At 35.6% G+C, this 16,218-nt stretch overlaps 1 protein-coding gene across 1 annotated transcript in view; it reads left to right on the forward strand.

Annotated features, from left to right (window-relative positions):
* Positions 1-14,663, forward strand: part of Ctr9 (RNA polymerase-associated protein Ctr9) — a 28,958-nt gene extending 14,295 nt beyond the window's left edge. Inside the window, exons 20-29 of the mRNA XM_080170578.1 lie at positions 286-367; positions 750-839; positions 1,628-1,768; positions 2,143-2,204; positions 2,842-3,001; positions 3,196-3,278; positions 3,806-3,929; positions 4,319-4,689; positions 13,300-13,409; positions 13,673-14,663. Coding sequence (XP_080026704.1) covers positions 286-367; positions 750-839; positions 1,628-1,768; positions 2,143-2,204; positions 2,842-3,001; positions 3,196-3,278; positions 3,806-3,929; positions 4,319-4,689; positions 13,300-13,409; positions 13,673-13,989 — 1,540 coding nt within the window. The 3' untranslated portion in view covers positions 13,990-14,663. The remainder of the gene's footprint in view (positions 1-285; positions 368-749; positions 840-1,627; positions 1,769-2,142; positions 2,205-2,841; positions 3,002-3,195; positions 3,279-3,805; positions 3,930-4,318; positions 4,690-13,299; positions 13,410-13,672) is intronic.
* The last annotated feature ends 1,555 nt before the right edge of the window (positions 14,664-16,218 follow it).

Genomic DNA, 16,218 nt, shown 5'->3' on the forward strand with positions numbered 1-16,218 from the left:
ACTTTTGGAAAATATTCTTAATATGTTTTAATAAAGATTCCTAGAACATTTTCCCATGGAAGGAGGGCCGGGGGGGTTGGGCAATTAGCTGTTTATTACATTAGTCCCCAAAGTTTTGTAATAACGTTTTCTTATTCGTTTGCTCAGTTGACCTATTTAGTTTTTTGTGTTTCATCATTGAGATGTATATCAATTTATCGGCCATTGTCTTCTCCCTCTAGATCGCAGCTATCTTCCCATTTGATATGGAATATAGATTATTTTGTGATTTGATTATGTATTTAGAAATATCTGGGCTGCCAATGGGATTGGATCTGTGTTGGCTCACAAGGGTTGTCTCACAGAAGCCAGAGATATTTTTGCCCAGGTAACTTTTCAATTATTTTGATTATGTTCTAGCGGCTGCGCCCCTAGCATCTTGGAGCTCTGTATTCAAATTTCAAAGGATTCAAAGATATGAATCCAAAAATAAAATAGACTAAAACATTTCTATGATCTTGTGAAGCTTCCCTAAAAATGAGAATACTAATCAATACTGTAGTTATAAAAATCTTAAACTTGAGAAGAAAAACTTACTACTTTATATAATAGGATTAACAAGGGGGAGGGGGGGATATGTCACTTTTTAAAAACCAGACTAAACCCTTGAGGAACTCTACCAAAAATGATTTCTTGAAAATTTTTTTGCGGGAAAAATTAATTTACTGAGTGACTTTGAAGGTTAAGTTTAAATTTATATTCTTTTTAAGGTTCGTGAGGCTACAGCAGATTTTTGTGATGTTTGGTTGAATATTGCCCATATCTATGTGGAACAAAGGCAGTACATCTCAGCTATTCAGGTCAGTTTTTTATTTATCTGTAAGAAAGTTCATAGTTTTGCTCTTTTTTAATTTAACTTCATTATAAAAGGGACACAGCAAGTCCTAATTATTCTAAGACATGCATAAATGAATCAATAGGTGAAATGATCGAGAGAGTTGTTATGTAGATTATAATTCAGAAATCTATAATATAAGCTTTGAAATAAAATTTTAAGGCATTTTAGAAATAAACATATATGGTGTAGGTAGATTATCAATGCCTTAATTGGACTTTCGGAATGCACTGTAGAAGCAATCCGACCAGATTATTGGTTTTGCTAGCAGTATTATTTTTATTTCATTCATATTATATGTCAGGGCAAATCTTAGCTGGGTAAATTACATGGTCCTAAAATTCCTTATTAAGGTGGACAGGTTTTTGTGTCTGATTGACAATTAAAGTAAAAGAATAGAGGGGGCATGAGCTTTATATAACTCTGCCCACAGGTTTGGGATCATGTCCTGATTTTGTATTGGGTCTTTGAAATCAGCTAATAGAGTCGGAAATACAAACACATAGATTAGAATAATAGAGGGGAAACGAGCTATATTTAACTCTACCCACGGGGTGGGAAACGTGTGCTGACTTAATTTTAATTGAGTTTTTGAATATCAGCAAACACTTTCGAAATTTTAAACACATCTAAGTCCCTACAAAAGAACAGATAGCAATTTGCTAGCAGACGAAAAGGGTCTTCACCACTTGGGCCATGTATTTGTCAGAATTATATGTTTTTTTTACTGGGGTAATAAATCTAATATTCTAGATGTACGAGAACGCACTGAAGAAATTCTACAAGGCGCCGAACGTGGAGGTGCTCCAGTACCTGTCCAGGGCCTACTACAAGGCTGGCAAGCTCAGGGAGGCCAAGGCTGCCCTCCTCAGGGCCAGAAGAGTTGCGCCTCAGGTAATTGCTGGGAGGGAGGATTTGAGCATTTGACTGTAAATTACATTGGTGTCCAAAGTTTTGTAATAACCATATCTTTATCAAAACCATTGAGTATTTTGATTGAATTTTTATTGGTTGGTTCTAAATTAACAGTTGTTTCCTAACCAATGCAATGATTAAATTCTACCTTAGAAGGTTATTTTGTTGATCATCATTAGGGATGTTTATCAATTTGTATTTTCCGTTTAGATTCCTGGGTGTTAGGAGGAGTTAAAATTCATTTTATTAATTAGAAAAAAATGCTTTTTATTTTGCAATATGTTAAATAATTTCAATCTGTATTTTTAAAAATCTTGATTAATTTTATTAAAAAAATCAAAACCTTTTTTCAGGACACAGTTATCCTGTTCAATATTGCTCTTGTTCTCCAGAAGTTGGCTGCCCAACTTTTGAGGTAGGTTTAAAGACTTCATCTTGTACTAGCGGCTGCCTAACACCATCTCAAGGCTTAAATCTAAAAAAAATAGCCTAAAACTTTCCAGAGACCTACTTATGTAAAGCTGCCCTACAAGGGAGAATTCAATCAGTTCAGTAGTTATTTAAATCTTAAGTTTTAGACAAAAAACCTACTTTACAAAAAACTCTTAAAATACGTCTTTTTTTTCGCGTCTCCTCCGTTGAATAGCCTTTAAAGTTCTTAGAGTTTTGGAGATAATCGTTCAGTTCAGTTCACGCGCGTCTCTCTTTTTGACTATGTAGTCTAGAGAATAGGGCGACCCTGTTCCTACATGATGTCCTGTCCTGGGCATGTGCTTCAGCTTCTTCCCATGTCAATTTAGATTAATTAAGTCTTTTTTAGAGCTGTGCCATTTTTGGTCATCCCTGTTTACGTTTACCAGTAGTGGGGTTCCATCTTAAGCACTTTTAAAAAAATCCTATTAGGTGCCATTCTGAGCACATGTCCTAGCCATCTAAGTCTTTTATATTTCACTTCTACTCCAATCGTTACCAGGAACAGTTATACCATAATCCAATTTCTTTGTTTAAAAATTGAAAGAAAGAAAGTAGACCTGATATATCATGATCTTCAGGGATGAGAAGAGTACACTGGAAGAGGTACTGCAGGCTGTACACGAGCTCGGCATCTCCCACAAGTATTTCCAATACCTGGCTGTTGAGGGTGACAAGATGAAGTATGACCTGGCCAGAGCAGCCATTGAGGCCAGGCAGTGCCAGGATCTGTTGTCTCAGGTATAAAAAAATTGGTGCTCTCCCTCAAAATGCCAGTTAATCAAAGAAATCCCCCCCCCCCATTCATTTTTAAATGAATTGAAAATAAAGGGGGTAATTTAACTTTTTCCTATCCCTGCGGGATTTTTATTTTAATATCCGCGGAAAGCTGTCTATAATACGATAGGTACGATAAATATCTATTCTTTGTCTAGGCTCAATATCACGTTGCACGTGCCAAAACTATTGATGACCAAGAAAAGGAACTTCGCAAGAGACAACAACAAGAAAGAGAAAGGTAAAGTCATGATGATTTCTGTAACTGTCAGGTACTATTATAGAAAGCGCAGCAACCCTAAGATCATTTTCAGAAAGTTAGTATGACCATTTTAAATAAGATTTAAAGCTTTTTAATAGGACAATTTTATTCACTTGATTTTTGGAAAATGGATTCTAATGATCATAAGGCATAATGTTATAAGCAAAACATCTTTACAACTAAGTCTTAAAATGAAAGTTAACCATATTAAGCTTCCTGTATTGAATTAATTTTGGGATAGATTATTAATTTCTTAATGTTCATTTGTCTGTTCTCTTGATATGTTAAGCTTTGCTTTTGTGGATGTTTCCATACTTGTTGTAATTGAAAATGAGTTTCACATAAAAGTAGAGGGGGGGAGGGGGGCTGTAAAAAACTGGTTTTTTTTACAACACTTTCTCTCATTCTTTGGCTTAAAAGTTTTGTCGACTTTTATAACCTAAATCTTGATTGATGGGTACAAACTAGGAGTGTCCAAACTTTTCCACCAATCATTTTTTGTTCAGGTTCCGTCAAGAGCAGGAGGCCATCCTGCGTAAGAAGGAAGAGGAACGGCGATCCCAGCTGGCAGAGAAGGCCAAGACAAGAGAGTCATACAGAGAGAAAATGTCTAATGCCATGAGGATTGATGTAAGTTTTTTCGATTGTAGAGAGCAGCTACTTTTTACGTAAGGTGGTCTGATAAAGTTCTAAAACTTGATATAAAAAAGAAAATACTCTTTGAGCTGGTATATTGTACACTGTACATGGATGTAAAGGGCTACGACAATGGCCGATAATTGATGTATATTGTATATCCCTAATGATGATACCCAAAATTACCCCTGCTGTAGATTACAATTAGTTGTTGAAACGTTGGTGGACATTTATTTTCATAAACCAACAAATCAAAAAAGTCCCCAGAGTTGATAAACCAACGAAAACGTACAAATAAAATTTTTGGGACTATTGCAATAAACAGTCCAATGTCCCCTCTCTGAAAATGTTTTCATTCTAATACTGATTTTAAACTTTTTAAGGTAATTGAAGACACGCCAGCAGCCCGTAAGGGTCGTGGCGGTGGTGGCGGAGGCCGTGGCCGCAAGCGTGACGACGGCGAAATCCGCACCAGCGATGACGAAAGTGGGCGCGAGGACAACCCTGACGGTGGAGAGGATCGCAGCCGCAAGCGTAAACGCGAAAAGAAACCGCGCAAGGAGGGCGGAAAGGAGACTAAGAAGGAGCGGCGTGCGCGTAAGCAGGCGGAGAAAAGGGAGCGCGACAAGGAGGCGGGCATAGAGAAGTTGTCCTCTAAGCAGAAGCTGAAGATTAAGAGTAGGGCGGTGGTGCAGAGCGACTCCAGCAGTGATAGTGATGGAGGCAGGGGCAGGATGCAGATTGCGGACAGCAGGTACAAGAACAATAGATAGTTTTTCATAAAAATAAATTTAACTATTTCAATTTAACCAAGAGGTGAGTATTGCAGGGACGTCCTAGCTTTTTATTTTGAGGGGATTAAAATTAGGGGTTTCAAAAGTTTGAGTAAGGTAAAATAAGGGTTTCAAAGTTTGAGGGAGGATAAACACCCCTTTACTCCCACCCTTAGACGTCAAAAGTGCTTTACGCTAGTTTTTTACCTACATTGAATCAAACGGATGCAAACAGTATTTCAAGGATAGGCTCAGTCCGATTTGGCCCTCATAAAGAAATGTAGTAATGAGTATATTCAGACGAATGACAAAGAAACGTATAAATATATTATTTAATGGAAGGATTGAGCATATGAACTGAACAAACAAAGAATAAATAGGAAGTGGTTGTAATATTCTGGGATGAAGGGAACCTTGGGCTCTTAGTTGCACTAGTCATCAAAGTTTTATAATAAAGTTTCCTTATAACGTTTTTTGGACATTTTATTGAATTTTGTTTGGTTAGTTTATATTGTTAAGCGTCCAAACATTTCAGCCACTATTTGTATTTTACAAAAGATATCATTGGGGATGTACGTACATAAAGTTATCGGCTACTGTCTAATCCTTTTAGATCCCTGTATAATAGTAGAACTAAACTAAACTTTATATATTATCAGGAATAAAGGATAATTGTAAAGGCGTTATTTCTTCCAATCGACCCATCTTTACTCTAGATTTATGGTGCTTTCCAATAAAGTCCACACTTCGTCTTTATATAAAAGTACCAGGATCTGTGTCTGACTGTAACAAAGATTTTGAACTTTCTCCTTTACAATATAGAGCTTCTCATAGGTCCTTTGAAGGTTTTTAACTATTTTTGGGGCGGGTACCAACACTCTCAAGAGAATTCGACCCAAGAAAAAAATCCCTCCCCACCAAAAAAAAGTTAAACCTAAAATTAAAATGAAGTATCGAATTCAACTTAGAAGATTCTAGGGGCGTAGCCGCTAGCGATCAAATAAAGGATTTATACTATTTGGAATTATCTTATTTTTAAAGTTAAAAGGACCAATACCTTACATCCCAGTCAAGTTATATGTCTGAAATCCAACTTTGTTTCTACAACTCTGGTGCAAATATTATAATACTATAGATACATATAACAACTTGAGATGCAATAGTTTAAGACAATTAAGCCAAGCTTTATAATATAAAATAACAGGATATCTCGCTAACCGCTGGACCGATGTGGTTTTCCGTTACAGTGAATCTTCTTATAGGTCCTGGAAAGATTTATTACTTTTTTTGGAAGAGAAATAGCTTCTGGGAAAAAAATAGCCCCCTTCAATCCTCCCTACCACCCTTATTTTTCATTCATTGCTCCTAGAGGCCTAAAATCATTCTGAGTTTTGTGAAGCTTCCCTATATTGGGGATCTCAATCCGTTCATTGGATAGCGAGATTTTAATGGACCAAGTAAATAACCTTACTGCTTTATTAGTAGCGAAGCTACTCTATAATTCACTATGTCCGTCCGTCCGTCAGTCCGTCCGTCCGTCAGTCCGTAACGCTATGGGGGAAATGGGATTTACTCAGCTCCTATAAAAGATAGAATGCTGAAATTTTTTGACAACATTCCCATTATTAAGGAGCACAATTGACTATAAAACATCATTTGAGGTCGGACCGATTTTTAGCAGGTTTTAGGCTATTTTTATATTTTTCACATTTTTCTCCATATCTTCAGTGTTTATGGTCCGATTTTCAAAATTTTTTCAGTTAAAGGTATCAAAATTAAATTTCCTGTCGTTTAAAGAAACAATCATGAAGGCCAGACTGCCCTTTTAGCAGGTTTTAGGCTATTTTTATATTTTTCACATTTTTCTCCATATCTTCAGTGTATGGTCCGATTTTCAAAAATTTTTCAGTTATAGATATCAAAATTAAATTTCCCGTCTTTTAAAGAAGACAACGATGACGGCCAGACTGCCTTTTCAGCAGGTTTTAGGCTGTTTTTTTTTATATTTTTAACATTTTTCTCCATATCTTCAGTGTTTATAGTCCGATTTTCAAAATTTTTTCAGTTGTAGATATCAAAATTAAATTTCCCGTCTTTAAAGGAAATAACCATGACGGCCAGACTGCCTTTTTGGCAGGTTTTAGGCTATTTATAAATATATTTAACACTTTTTTCCATATCTTCAGTGTATATGGTCCGATTTCCAAATTTTTAAAGTTTTTAAGGATTTAAAAATTAAATTTTTTGTCGTTTTAAGAAAACAACCATGGCGGCCAGACTGCCTTTTATCAGGTTTTTGGCTATTTTTATATGTTTTACATGTTTCCCAAAAGCTTTGTTTATTTTGATCCAATTTTCAAACTTTTATAGGATATCAGTATCAAAATAATTTTTCCCATTGTTATGAGCATCTTTAATATAATTTACTTTGACCATCGTCATCATACAAAATAAAAAAGGTTTCGTATTTATTTTATCCAATAAATCTATTCTTGATTTCAGTAAAAACCTTTTAAATCTACCTGTACGTATTCCCATCTACGATTTTTTGTGCTGCTACTTATGGATGTTGTCATCCTTGTTAATAGGATAATCTAACCATTTCTAGCCGTCCTAAATGATCCAAGTTTTTCTAAACTACCCCCACATTATTTTATTGAACAAATCTGAGTTTGATTGACAAACATATAGTGAGCACTGAGCAGAGTAATAATGGATATATTATTATCTGGATGTTACACCAAATTTTCATGTTCTGTAATAATGTGTAACTCGCAGCTGGCTAAAATAACGATACCCCCCCCCCCCTATCAAACGCTTTACCCAATACCCTCTCCTATTGGATGAACGAACTGAAATAAATGAATTCATGTTAGCAACTTAAATTGACGACAAGGTGCCAAGAAGAAGCCTGCCCGCGGTGCACCTGCCAGCCCACCACCACCAGGGTTGCAAAGTTCTTCGATATCTCCACAGCCCTCAACAACAACAAGGACGTTGTCAAGCCATCCATCAACATTATGAAGCTTTTTCCCTCTAATTGATCAGCTTTATCCAGCCAATCTGATCAAATTACTATTGCTAATGGCTGGAATCGAATCGAACCCTGGACCTGATTACTGTGCAATATGCAAAAATATAGTCAACTGGACAACCTACTCGGTCAGATGCAGTAAATGCAAACAATGGTGCCATGTAAGGAAAAATAAACACAACAACTGCAGTGGTTTAGATGACATCAACAAATACACGCCACAATGGTGCTGCCCTAAATGTTCCAAACCTAGTCAACAACAACAACCAGCTACAATCAGAGACAACTTCAAGTTACTACAATTCAACTGCAATGGACTTAGAAATAAAATAATAGAAATCTTAAACTTTTTGAAAGACAACAATTTTAAAATAGCAGCTTTTCAAGAAAGTAAATTAAATGAAAATACTGTTTTACCAGAACTTGGAGACTTTGAACTGATTAGAAAAGATCGTACCAAAGATGCTGGAGGAGGACTCGCATTTCTCATCCACAAAAACATCAAATACCAAAAACTTCCAGATCTTCCACCTGATCTCCACTTAGAAACTCTTGGTATAAAGATAAATGATATTTCCATCTTTAATGTTTATTTACCACCTGTTACAAGCTGCTCCCAAGGTTATAATCCTGACTTTTCTGCTTTACTTAATTTGAAAGATTCCATCATCATCGGAGATTTCAATGCACATGATGCTCTCTGGTTCTCTTCTTTAAGTGATGCCAGAGGAAATGCACTAGCAGAACTTATTGGAGATTCTGCCTTTGGAGTTTTAAACTGTGATAAACCTACTCGTATACCTACTACTGGTCAACCTACCTCACCCGATCTCAGCCTTGCTAGTCTTTCATTACTACCTGTGATAGAATGGGATACAATTACTAAATTTAGTTCAGATCATGTACCTATTCAAATTTCTATTCAAGCCGACTTTCATCAACAATATAGTGATAGGAGAACTTTTGTCAACTTTGATAAAGCAAACTGGGAAGATTTTACTAAGCTAACAGAAGAAGAATTCAGCAAATCTAGGAAACCAACAGATGTCCAAAAAGGGGAAAAATGGTTTAGAAAAATAGTAAACAAAGTATCAAAATTATGTATTCCACAGGGAAGAATAAAGTCTGTCTATCCAGAAATACCGAGAGAAGCAGCTGAACTTATTAAACAAAGGGATGAATTAAGATCAACTTACCCTACCTGTGAAAATATCCCACAATTAAATAAAGATATAACTGACCTAGTAACAAATCATAGAAGAGAAAAATGGAGAAAATCTGTTGAAGAAATAGACCGAAACTGCTCTGCCAAACTATTTAAACTCATTAAAAGGCTTAATGGGAAAAGTTGTGCAACAGGAAGCCAACCTATTAAGTTCAAGGGAAAATATATCTCAAATCCCTCCAAAATAGCAGATAAATTCAACAAACAATTTACATCTGTTGTTGAACATAAAAGCTCTAGAACAAACAGAATCATCACCAAAAACATCAATAAAAACAAGCTAGATGACCATCCCACATATACTGATGATCAAACTAAAGCTGCTATTAAAATGAGTAAAGCTTCCAAGGCACTTGGACCTGACAAAATTTCTAATCTCCATCTCAAACATCTCGGACCTAAAGGAATCACTTTTCTAACAGATCTTTTCAACCTTTCATCAAAAACTAGCCACATTCCAGCAATATGGAAATCTTCCATCATAGTCCCGCTACCAAAACCAGGCAAAGATCACAGTGATTCAAAATCCTACAGGCCAGTGTCCTTGCTCTGCCCAGCTATCAAGATATTAGAGAGACTTATCTTGCCTATCCTAACTGAACATCTTACTGTACCTGAATTTCAACATGGATTTAGATCTGACCATTCAACCGTGACAGCTTTATATGATTTTAACGAACAGGTAGCAACTGGTTTCAATAAAAATCTACCACCTGACAGAACTATATTAGTGCAGTTGGACCTCTCCAAAGCATTCGATATGGTTTCATTAGAAAAACTCCTGAAACAACTGAATGAAACATCATTACCAGGTTCAGTTAAAAGGTGGATTAAGTGCTACCTGACAGGCCGTCAGTCTAAAGTACACTTTAGGAATAAGCTGTCCTCGTCCAGGAATGTGAGAACTGGAGTTCCACAAGGAGCTGTTACTTCCCCTTTATTATTCAGCTTTTATCTGTCAAAAATCCCCAGACCACCAGATCACATCAAGATCATTCAATATGCAGATGACATATCAATTTATACATCAGGAACGGACATAGATAAAATGACTGCAGAGCTGAATAAGTACCTGGACACAATAGTCAAATATCTTGAAGAGAGAGAACTGTCACTTTCACCAGAAAAATCCACGGTGACTTTGTTTACATCAGACAGACGCCAAGGTAATATACATCCTCAAATAAAAATCAACAACACTCTAGTCCCACTTGAGAAGAACCCAAAACTTTTGGGTGTACACTTTGACAGCCATCTTACCTTCTCACATCACATCACTAATTTTACAGACAGTGTGAAACCCAGGATAAATATGATGAAGTTCCTGGCAGGCTCTGACTGGGGACAAGATAAAGAAACCTTGGTTATTACATATAAAGCCGTGGGCCGAAGCTTATTAGAATATGGCAATCCCATCTGGAGCCCTATAATTAAACCAAATAACTGGAAAAAATTGCAAACAGCACAAAACCAAGCCTTACGGATTGCTACAGGATGCTTAGGCATGTCAGGAATAGACCATTTACATCAAGAGACAAAAGTTCTACCTATTAAAGACCATGCCCTACTCTTGACAGAACAATATGTTCTAGCCATGCATCTTCCTGGACACCCTGGACAAAAACACCTGGACAGGCCCCCTCCAGAACGAAATATGAAACCTACAGCTATTGACCTTAAACCAAATATTAGACCATGCCTACCAATCATCGATACACCTACCAAAAAGAAAGGTCTAAAAAGACTTCATACCAAAGCAGTCAAAAATGTTATTAACAAATATCAGCCAAACAGAGTTCTCGGTTCAAAACCCCCAGAAATCCACAAAGATGAACTTAAACTGAAAAGAAAGGCTAGAACAAAACTATCTCAACTCAGAAGTGGATTTTCCAGAATTTTAAATGAATACCTGAACAGAATAAGCCAAGGAGAAATACCAAATACCTGTCCTGATTGTAATACTGGCCCCCACAATGTTCAACACCTTTTTGATTGTCCTGCAAAACCTACAACCCTTACCCCCATTGACCTCTGGAAAAAACCCGCAAAAGTCGCAAACTTCTTAAAATTGGATGGAACTTGACAACGCACTTTATCAGGAGAAAAAACAGAGGAGCTGTGGCTACACACACACACACACACAATTTTCCCCCTGTCATAATATCCACGTATGTTCTATATCCATTAGAGCAAGTGTAACTCTATAACTGTAAGTCTACAAATAAAAGATAATTTTATTTAACTTTGCTGAATCAATTACCAGAGTTTGTTTGTCTGCCTCACTTCAAATAAAGGAATTGTTCAATTTGTAAGATTATAGCAGAAGTTAGTGATTTTATTTCCTGTCATAGTTTATTAATATTTAGGTAATGTCTTTTTGAAAAAAAAGACATTATTTTTCCGAATTTAAAAAAAATAGTGCTCTGTCTTCATTTGTATGGCCGTTGGGACATCTAAAACGATGGTCTCCAAAAAGTTTGTCTGGGCGTCAGTGTCACACTTGTCACACTAACTCTAACTTTGGCTATAGTTTAGCTAGAAGAATGGTTCTTAAAGTTTTAAAATCGTCTAACCAAGCCTAATAGTAATCAATCTATAAGGACACTACAAAAGTCTTTTTTCAATAATTATGACCCTAAAAACTAGTAGCGAAGCTAATAGTATTTTGAGAAAGTTTATATAAATCCAGGGGTGTATATTCTGCAGGGAGGTGGGGGGAATAAAACATATGTGGTTGGGGGAGGGGGGAAATGTAAAATTAAGATAACTGAATACATTTTTTTCCATTTTCCCCCCCTCCTTAGTGAAAAAAAACTAAAAAAATATGTGGGAGGAGGGTGTATCAAATAAAGGGCTCAGAAAATATTTTTCCATTTCCCCCCCTCCTTTGTGGAAAAAAATAGGAAGGAAAAAAAATATTTAATTGCAGCAGGGGAAAAAATGAATCTTGTGCAGAATATACATCCCTGTATAAATCTTTCAGGGATCGGAAGCCTCACGTAAGCCGCGTGTAAGCCTCAGTTAAATCGTGATTTTATCACTATAAAATTCAGCTGGATGTATAAAACGGCTCTTTAGCAGACAATCCTTCTTTCTTAATTTTTTTTTTCTGCTCACAAGCAGGTTTAAAACTGAGGCTTATGCGCGGCTTACGTGAGGCTTCCGATCCCTGAAATCTTTCATTACCGTTCTCAGTATTTATTAACTTGAATTGTATAATGTTTGAATGAAAAAAAGGTTTTTATCTCCAAACTTGATTAACATTGTACTGTAAATAGGTACCCAAAGTTTTATAAACACGTTATCTTATTCATTGGCTCAAAAGTTGTCGCTCATTTACTTTTCCTTACATTTGTAATGTCTAGCTAGAATAAGCATACACACACTTTTAACAATTTTATATTCTAAAGAAGAGACTCGAATTCCATGAAGAATATAGATGAAACAAATTTGCATTCTGTTCATAAAAATTTTTCTTCGCGTTATTCAAGTTTCGAAAGGAAAAATATGCAGTTTTATATTTTTAGAATATTTTTAAATAAGTGAATGAGCATTTTTTTGCTTAATATGATTTAAAAATTTCAATCCTGTATATAAGAATTTTAAGTGGAAAATAATAACTATTATTTCTTATTCAGAAGATTAAAGAAAAGAATAAAGGGGACAGGGGTTAAATAACTGTATGTTTACTGGGTTGGGGACCCTTAGCCGACTTTCAAATGGGTCTTTGAATATTAGCTAATAGCGTCAGAAATATATTTAAAAAAGCAGAAAGGAATTTGCTAGCAGACGTTAAAGGTTAAAGTTAAAGAAATAGAGAGGACAGGGGTTAAATAACTGTATGTTCACTGGGTGGGGACCCTTAGCCGACTTTAAATTGGATCTTGAATATCAGCCAAAAGCGCCAGAAGTATTAAAAAAAGAGCAGAAAGCAATTTGCTAGCAGACGTTCCCACCACTGGAACCAGGTGGTCTGGATTATACATCTATACTATACACATTTATTGTTAAAAAGTTTTCTATCCTGATCTAAATCAGGAAGGTTGAAAATACAATATTCAGAAAAAAGTTAGTATGGCCTTTACAATTACACATTTTCTTGATCTTAAATAAAGTTTCCAGTATGGCTTTGAAACCGAGTAATATCCGATAGATCCCAAACTTTTCTCAGCCATACTAAAAATTATGTATATCATCGCATTACATGCCATTTTCTTCGAATATTAAAAAAATCATAAATTAATAACAGTTTTTTAGTCTTGGCATTCGGCCCCTTGGGGTTAACAAAACTGGTTTAAATCTATTTCACTAATTCTCATATTCCTTATTCAGAAGTGGAAGTGGAAGCGAAGGTGGAAGTGACAAGGAGGCCACCAAGAAGAGAAGGATCGCCAGCTCAGACGACAGCAGCAAGTCCAGATCAAGATCCAGGGCAAAATCAGGTAATAAGATTTATAGATAAGATACAGGGAAAGAGAGAACAATGGGCTGGTTATAACTCTAGTAGTCTCCAAAGTTTTATAATAACGTTTTCTTATTCAACAACTTCAGCGACTTTTACTGAATTTTGATTGGCTGGTTTATTAGGTTGGGTGTTCAAACGTTTCAACCACCAATTTTTATCTACAGATGGGTAATAGTGTGTCAATATTGGAGATTTAAATGTGTTATGTTTAAGATTTTTAATAAATGTATTTATTTACAGGTTCCAGATCTGGCTCCGGCTCCAGATCAAGATCCCGTACTAAGTCCGGGTCTCGCAGCGGCTCCGGCTCCAGATCCAGATCACGCAGCAAGTCCGGTTCCAGGTCCAAGTCCCGCAGTGCCTCCGGCTCTAGATCCAGATCGCGCAGCAAATTTGCTGGATCTGCGCGTTCAAAATCACGCAGTAAGTCGGCGGGTTCCCGCAGCCGCAGCAGATCGGCCTCAAAATCCAAGTCACCGGCCGCCCGTTCGGGATCCGGTTCTCCGGCCCAATCCAAATCCGGGTCACCGGCAAGGTCAGGATCAGGATCACCATAAACACAACTTTGTTATCATTATCTATTTTGTTATATAATTTTTTATGTTAAAATGCTGAGATTGGTTTCATCTGAACTTCTGAAGAAATGCTTTTGCATATAAAAACGTTTTCTTATTCGTTGGCCTAACAACTTATGGGACTTATATTTAAGTTTGATTGATTGGTTCATTGAGTTGGGTTTTCAAACATTTTAACCACTAATTGTAATCTACAGAAGGGCTAATTTTAGGGATGAATTGTTCATCAATTTATCGGTCATTGTCTTATCCCTTCTGAAGTTCTAATCCCCGAATTTTTCCTCTATATTGTCCTTTTTTGGTTAAAAGTTGTAAGCAAAATAGTTTCTTTCTAGATGAAACCTCATCTCGCTAGTTTTAAATAAAACAAAAAATATAAATTATCTTTTTTAGTTTCTTTGCTTTGTATGTTTTTACATTATAAAGTGAAATTTTTTACCTTAAGTTCATTGATAAAAAAGCATTTTTATATTTAACAAAAAAACTATAAAACGATATATAAAGAAAATAAAAATTTAAAACCAAAATATTTGTACGAATCATGTATTATTGTAAATTGTAAAACTGCATTTTCACAACAACAAAAAATATTTTTCGATGCAGAATAAGACTTCTATTATTTATGTATAATTCTTGTATTTTTAATTAATTTCAGATAATACCTGCCATAACAGGTTGTGACTTCCATAAATTATTTCAGTATGACTTCGAAACCTATTGATATCCGCTGGATTAAGTACCCATCATAGACGTCCAAGGGTGGGGTTTACCTTCCTAAAACTTTTAAACGACTTATTTTACCCCCTAAGATTAAAAAAAAGATACATTAGAATTCCCCCTCATTTTTATCATTGGGGATGTACACCAATTTATCAGCAATCCCTTTATATACCTATTTAAGTACCAATGATACTTCTTTTATTGTCCACTTTTTAAAAGTCTCAATCATGCGAAGAGTGAGAGAAAATTACATTAGATTATCCCCTCAAACCCTTAAAATCCCTTATTTTACTTTTTCAAAATGAAAAGCTTGGACGTCCCTGGTTTTTTATTGTCCATTTATACACAGAGCACTATAAAAATTAATAACATTATTGGATGTTTTCAGCTCCTAATGTTTTTTTCCATAATTCCCTAGGAATTTTTACAATGCCTTTGACCCGTGGGAAAATATTTGAGCGTGGGGGAAAAAAACGTGAGAAATATTGAAAAGTCACAACCTATTAAAGGTATTATAATGCAATGAGTGAAGAGAAGAAGGAAAAGCAGGAGATCACAGGAACCAGACCCTGCGACGGACTCAGAGTTGACCTCAAACGTTGTATGCTATTGGTAGGTCAAAATTTAGATTTATAATATTCATCATAGAATCAAGTGTTTTATGTCAAATATTTTCAATTTTATTGAAAGAGTTCATTGGAAAGTCCACTCACATAGGATTGCATTCATTAGTCTTTTAGATATTGTGGAGTTCATATTATAAAATGTTGCTGGAATCGATTATTAACAAAACAAGGATGACAACATCCATTTCTAAAAGCAGAAGAAAGGAAAAACAAACAATAACTGTTGTAGAGTGTTGGAACTTAATTAGGAAAACATTAAATTTGTAAGTCCAAACATAATTGCAGGTTACAGGAAAAGGACATACTTTCATTTTTTAGGATTTGTTTTATTTCTATGTAATTTAGATTCCAATCGGTTCTGAAGTTGCTGAGATCTTAAATATGTGTACTGTTTTTAGAGTGAGTGTTGCCTACAAGAGAAAAAGACTCCTTTAGTGTGTATGCAAGAAAATAAGGTACATTTTATGAAATTGTTGAAATTTTTTGTGAAGATTCTCTGTATATTATTACTTGTTCCGTCAATCTGTAAGCCATGCTAAAAATTACGAATAGATAACTTTCATGATAGTTTGAACATTTGGGTATTATTTGGGTGTTTTCCCAGTATGGCTTGAGAAGCGATAAATGTCCGCTGAATGAGAACCGGTTCCCAGCCATTTTAAAAAAATCATGAAAGCAAGCATCGTATTACAGACAATTCTCCACGAATATTACAATAAAAATCCCAAAGTTAATACCAATTTTGTCATCCTGGCCCTTCGGTCCCTCATGGTTAAGAAAACTGGTTTTAATCTTATAATTTTCAATTTCACTATCCGCGGAAAGCTGTCTACAAAATAATGCGATAAATAACGATTATTGCTAG

Source organism: Acartia tonsa, chromosome 8 (genome assembly GCF_053477335.1).
Source record: "Acartia tonsa isolate MP-2025a chromosome 8, ASM5347733v1, whole genome shotgun sequence".
NCBI classification, from domain to species: Eukaryota; Metazoa; Arthropoda; class Copepoda; order Calanoida; family Acartiidae; genus Acartia; species Acartia tonsa.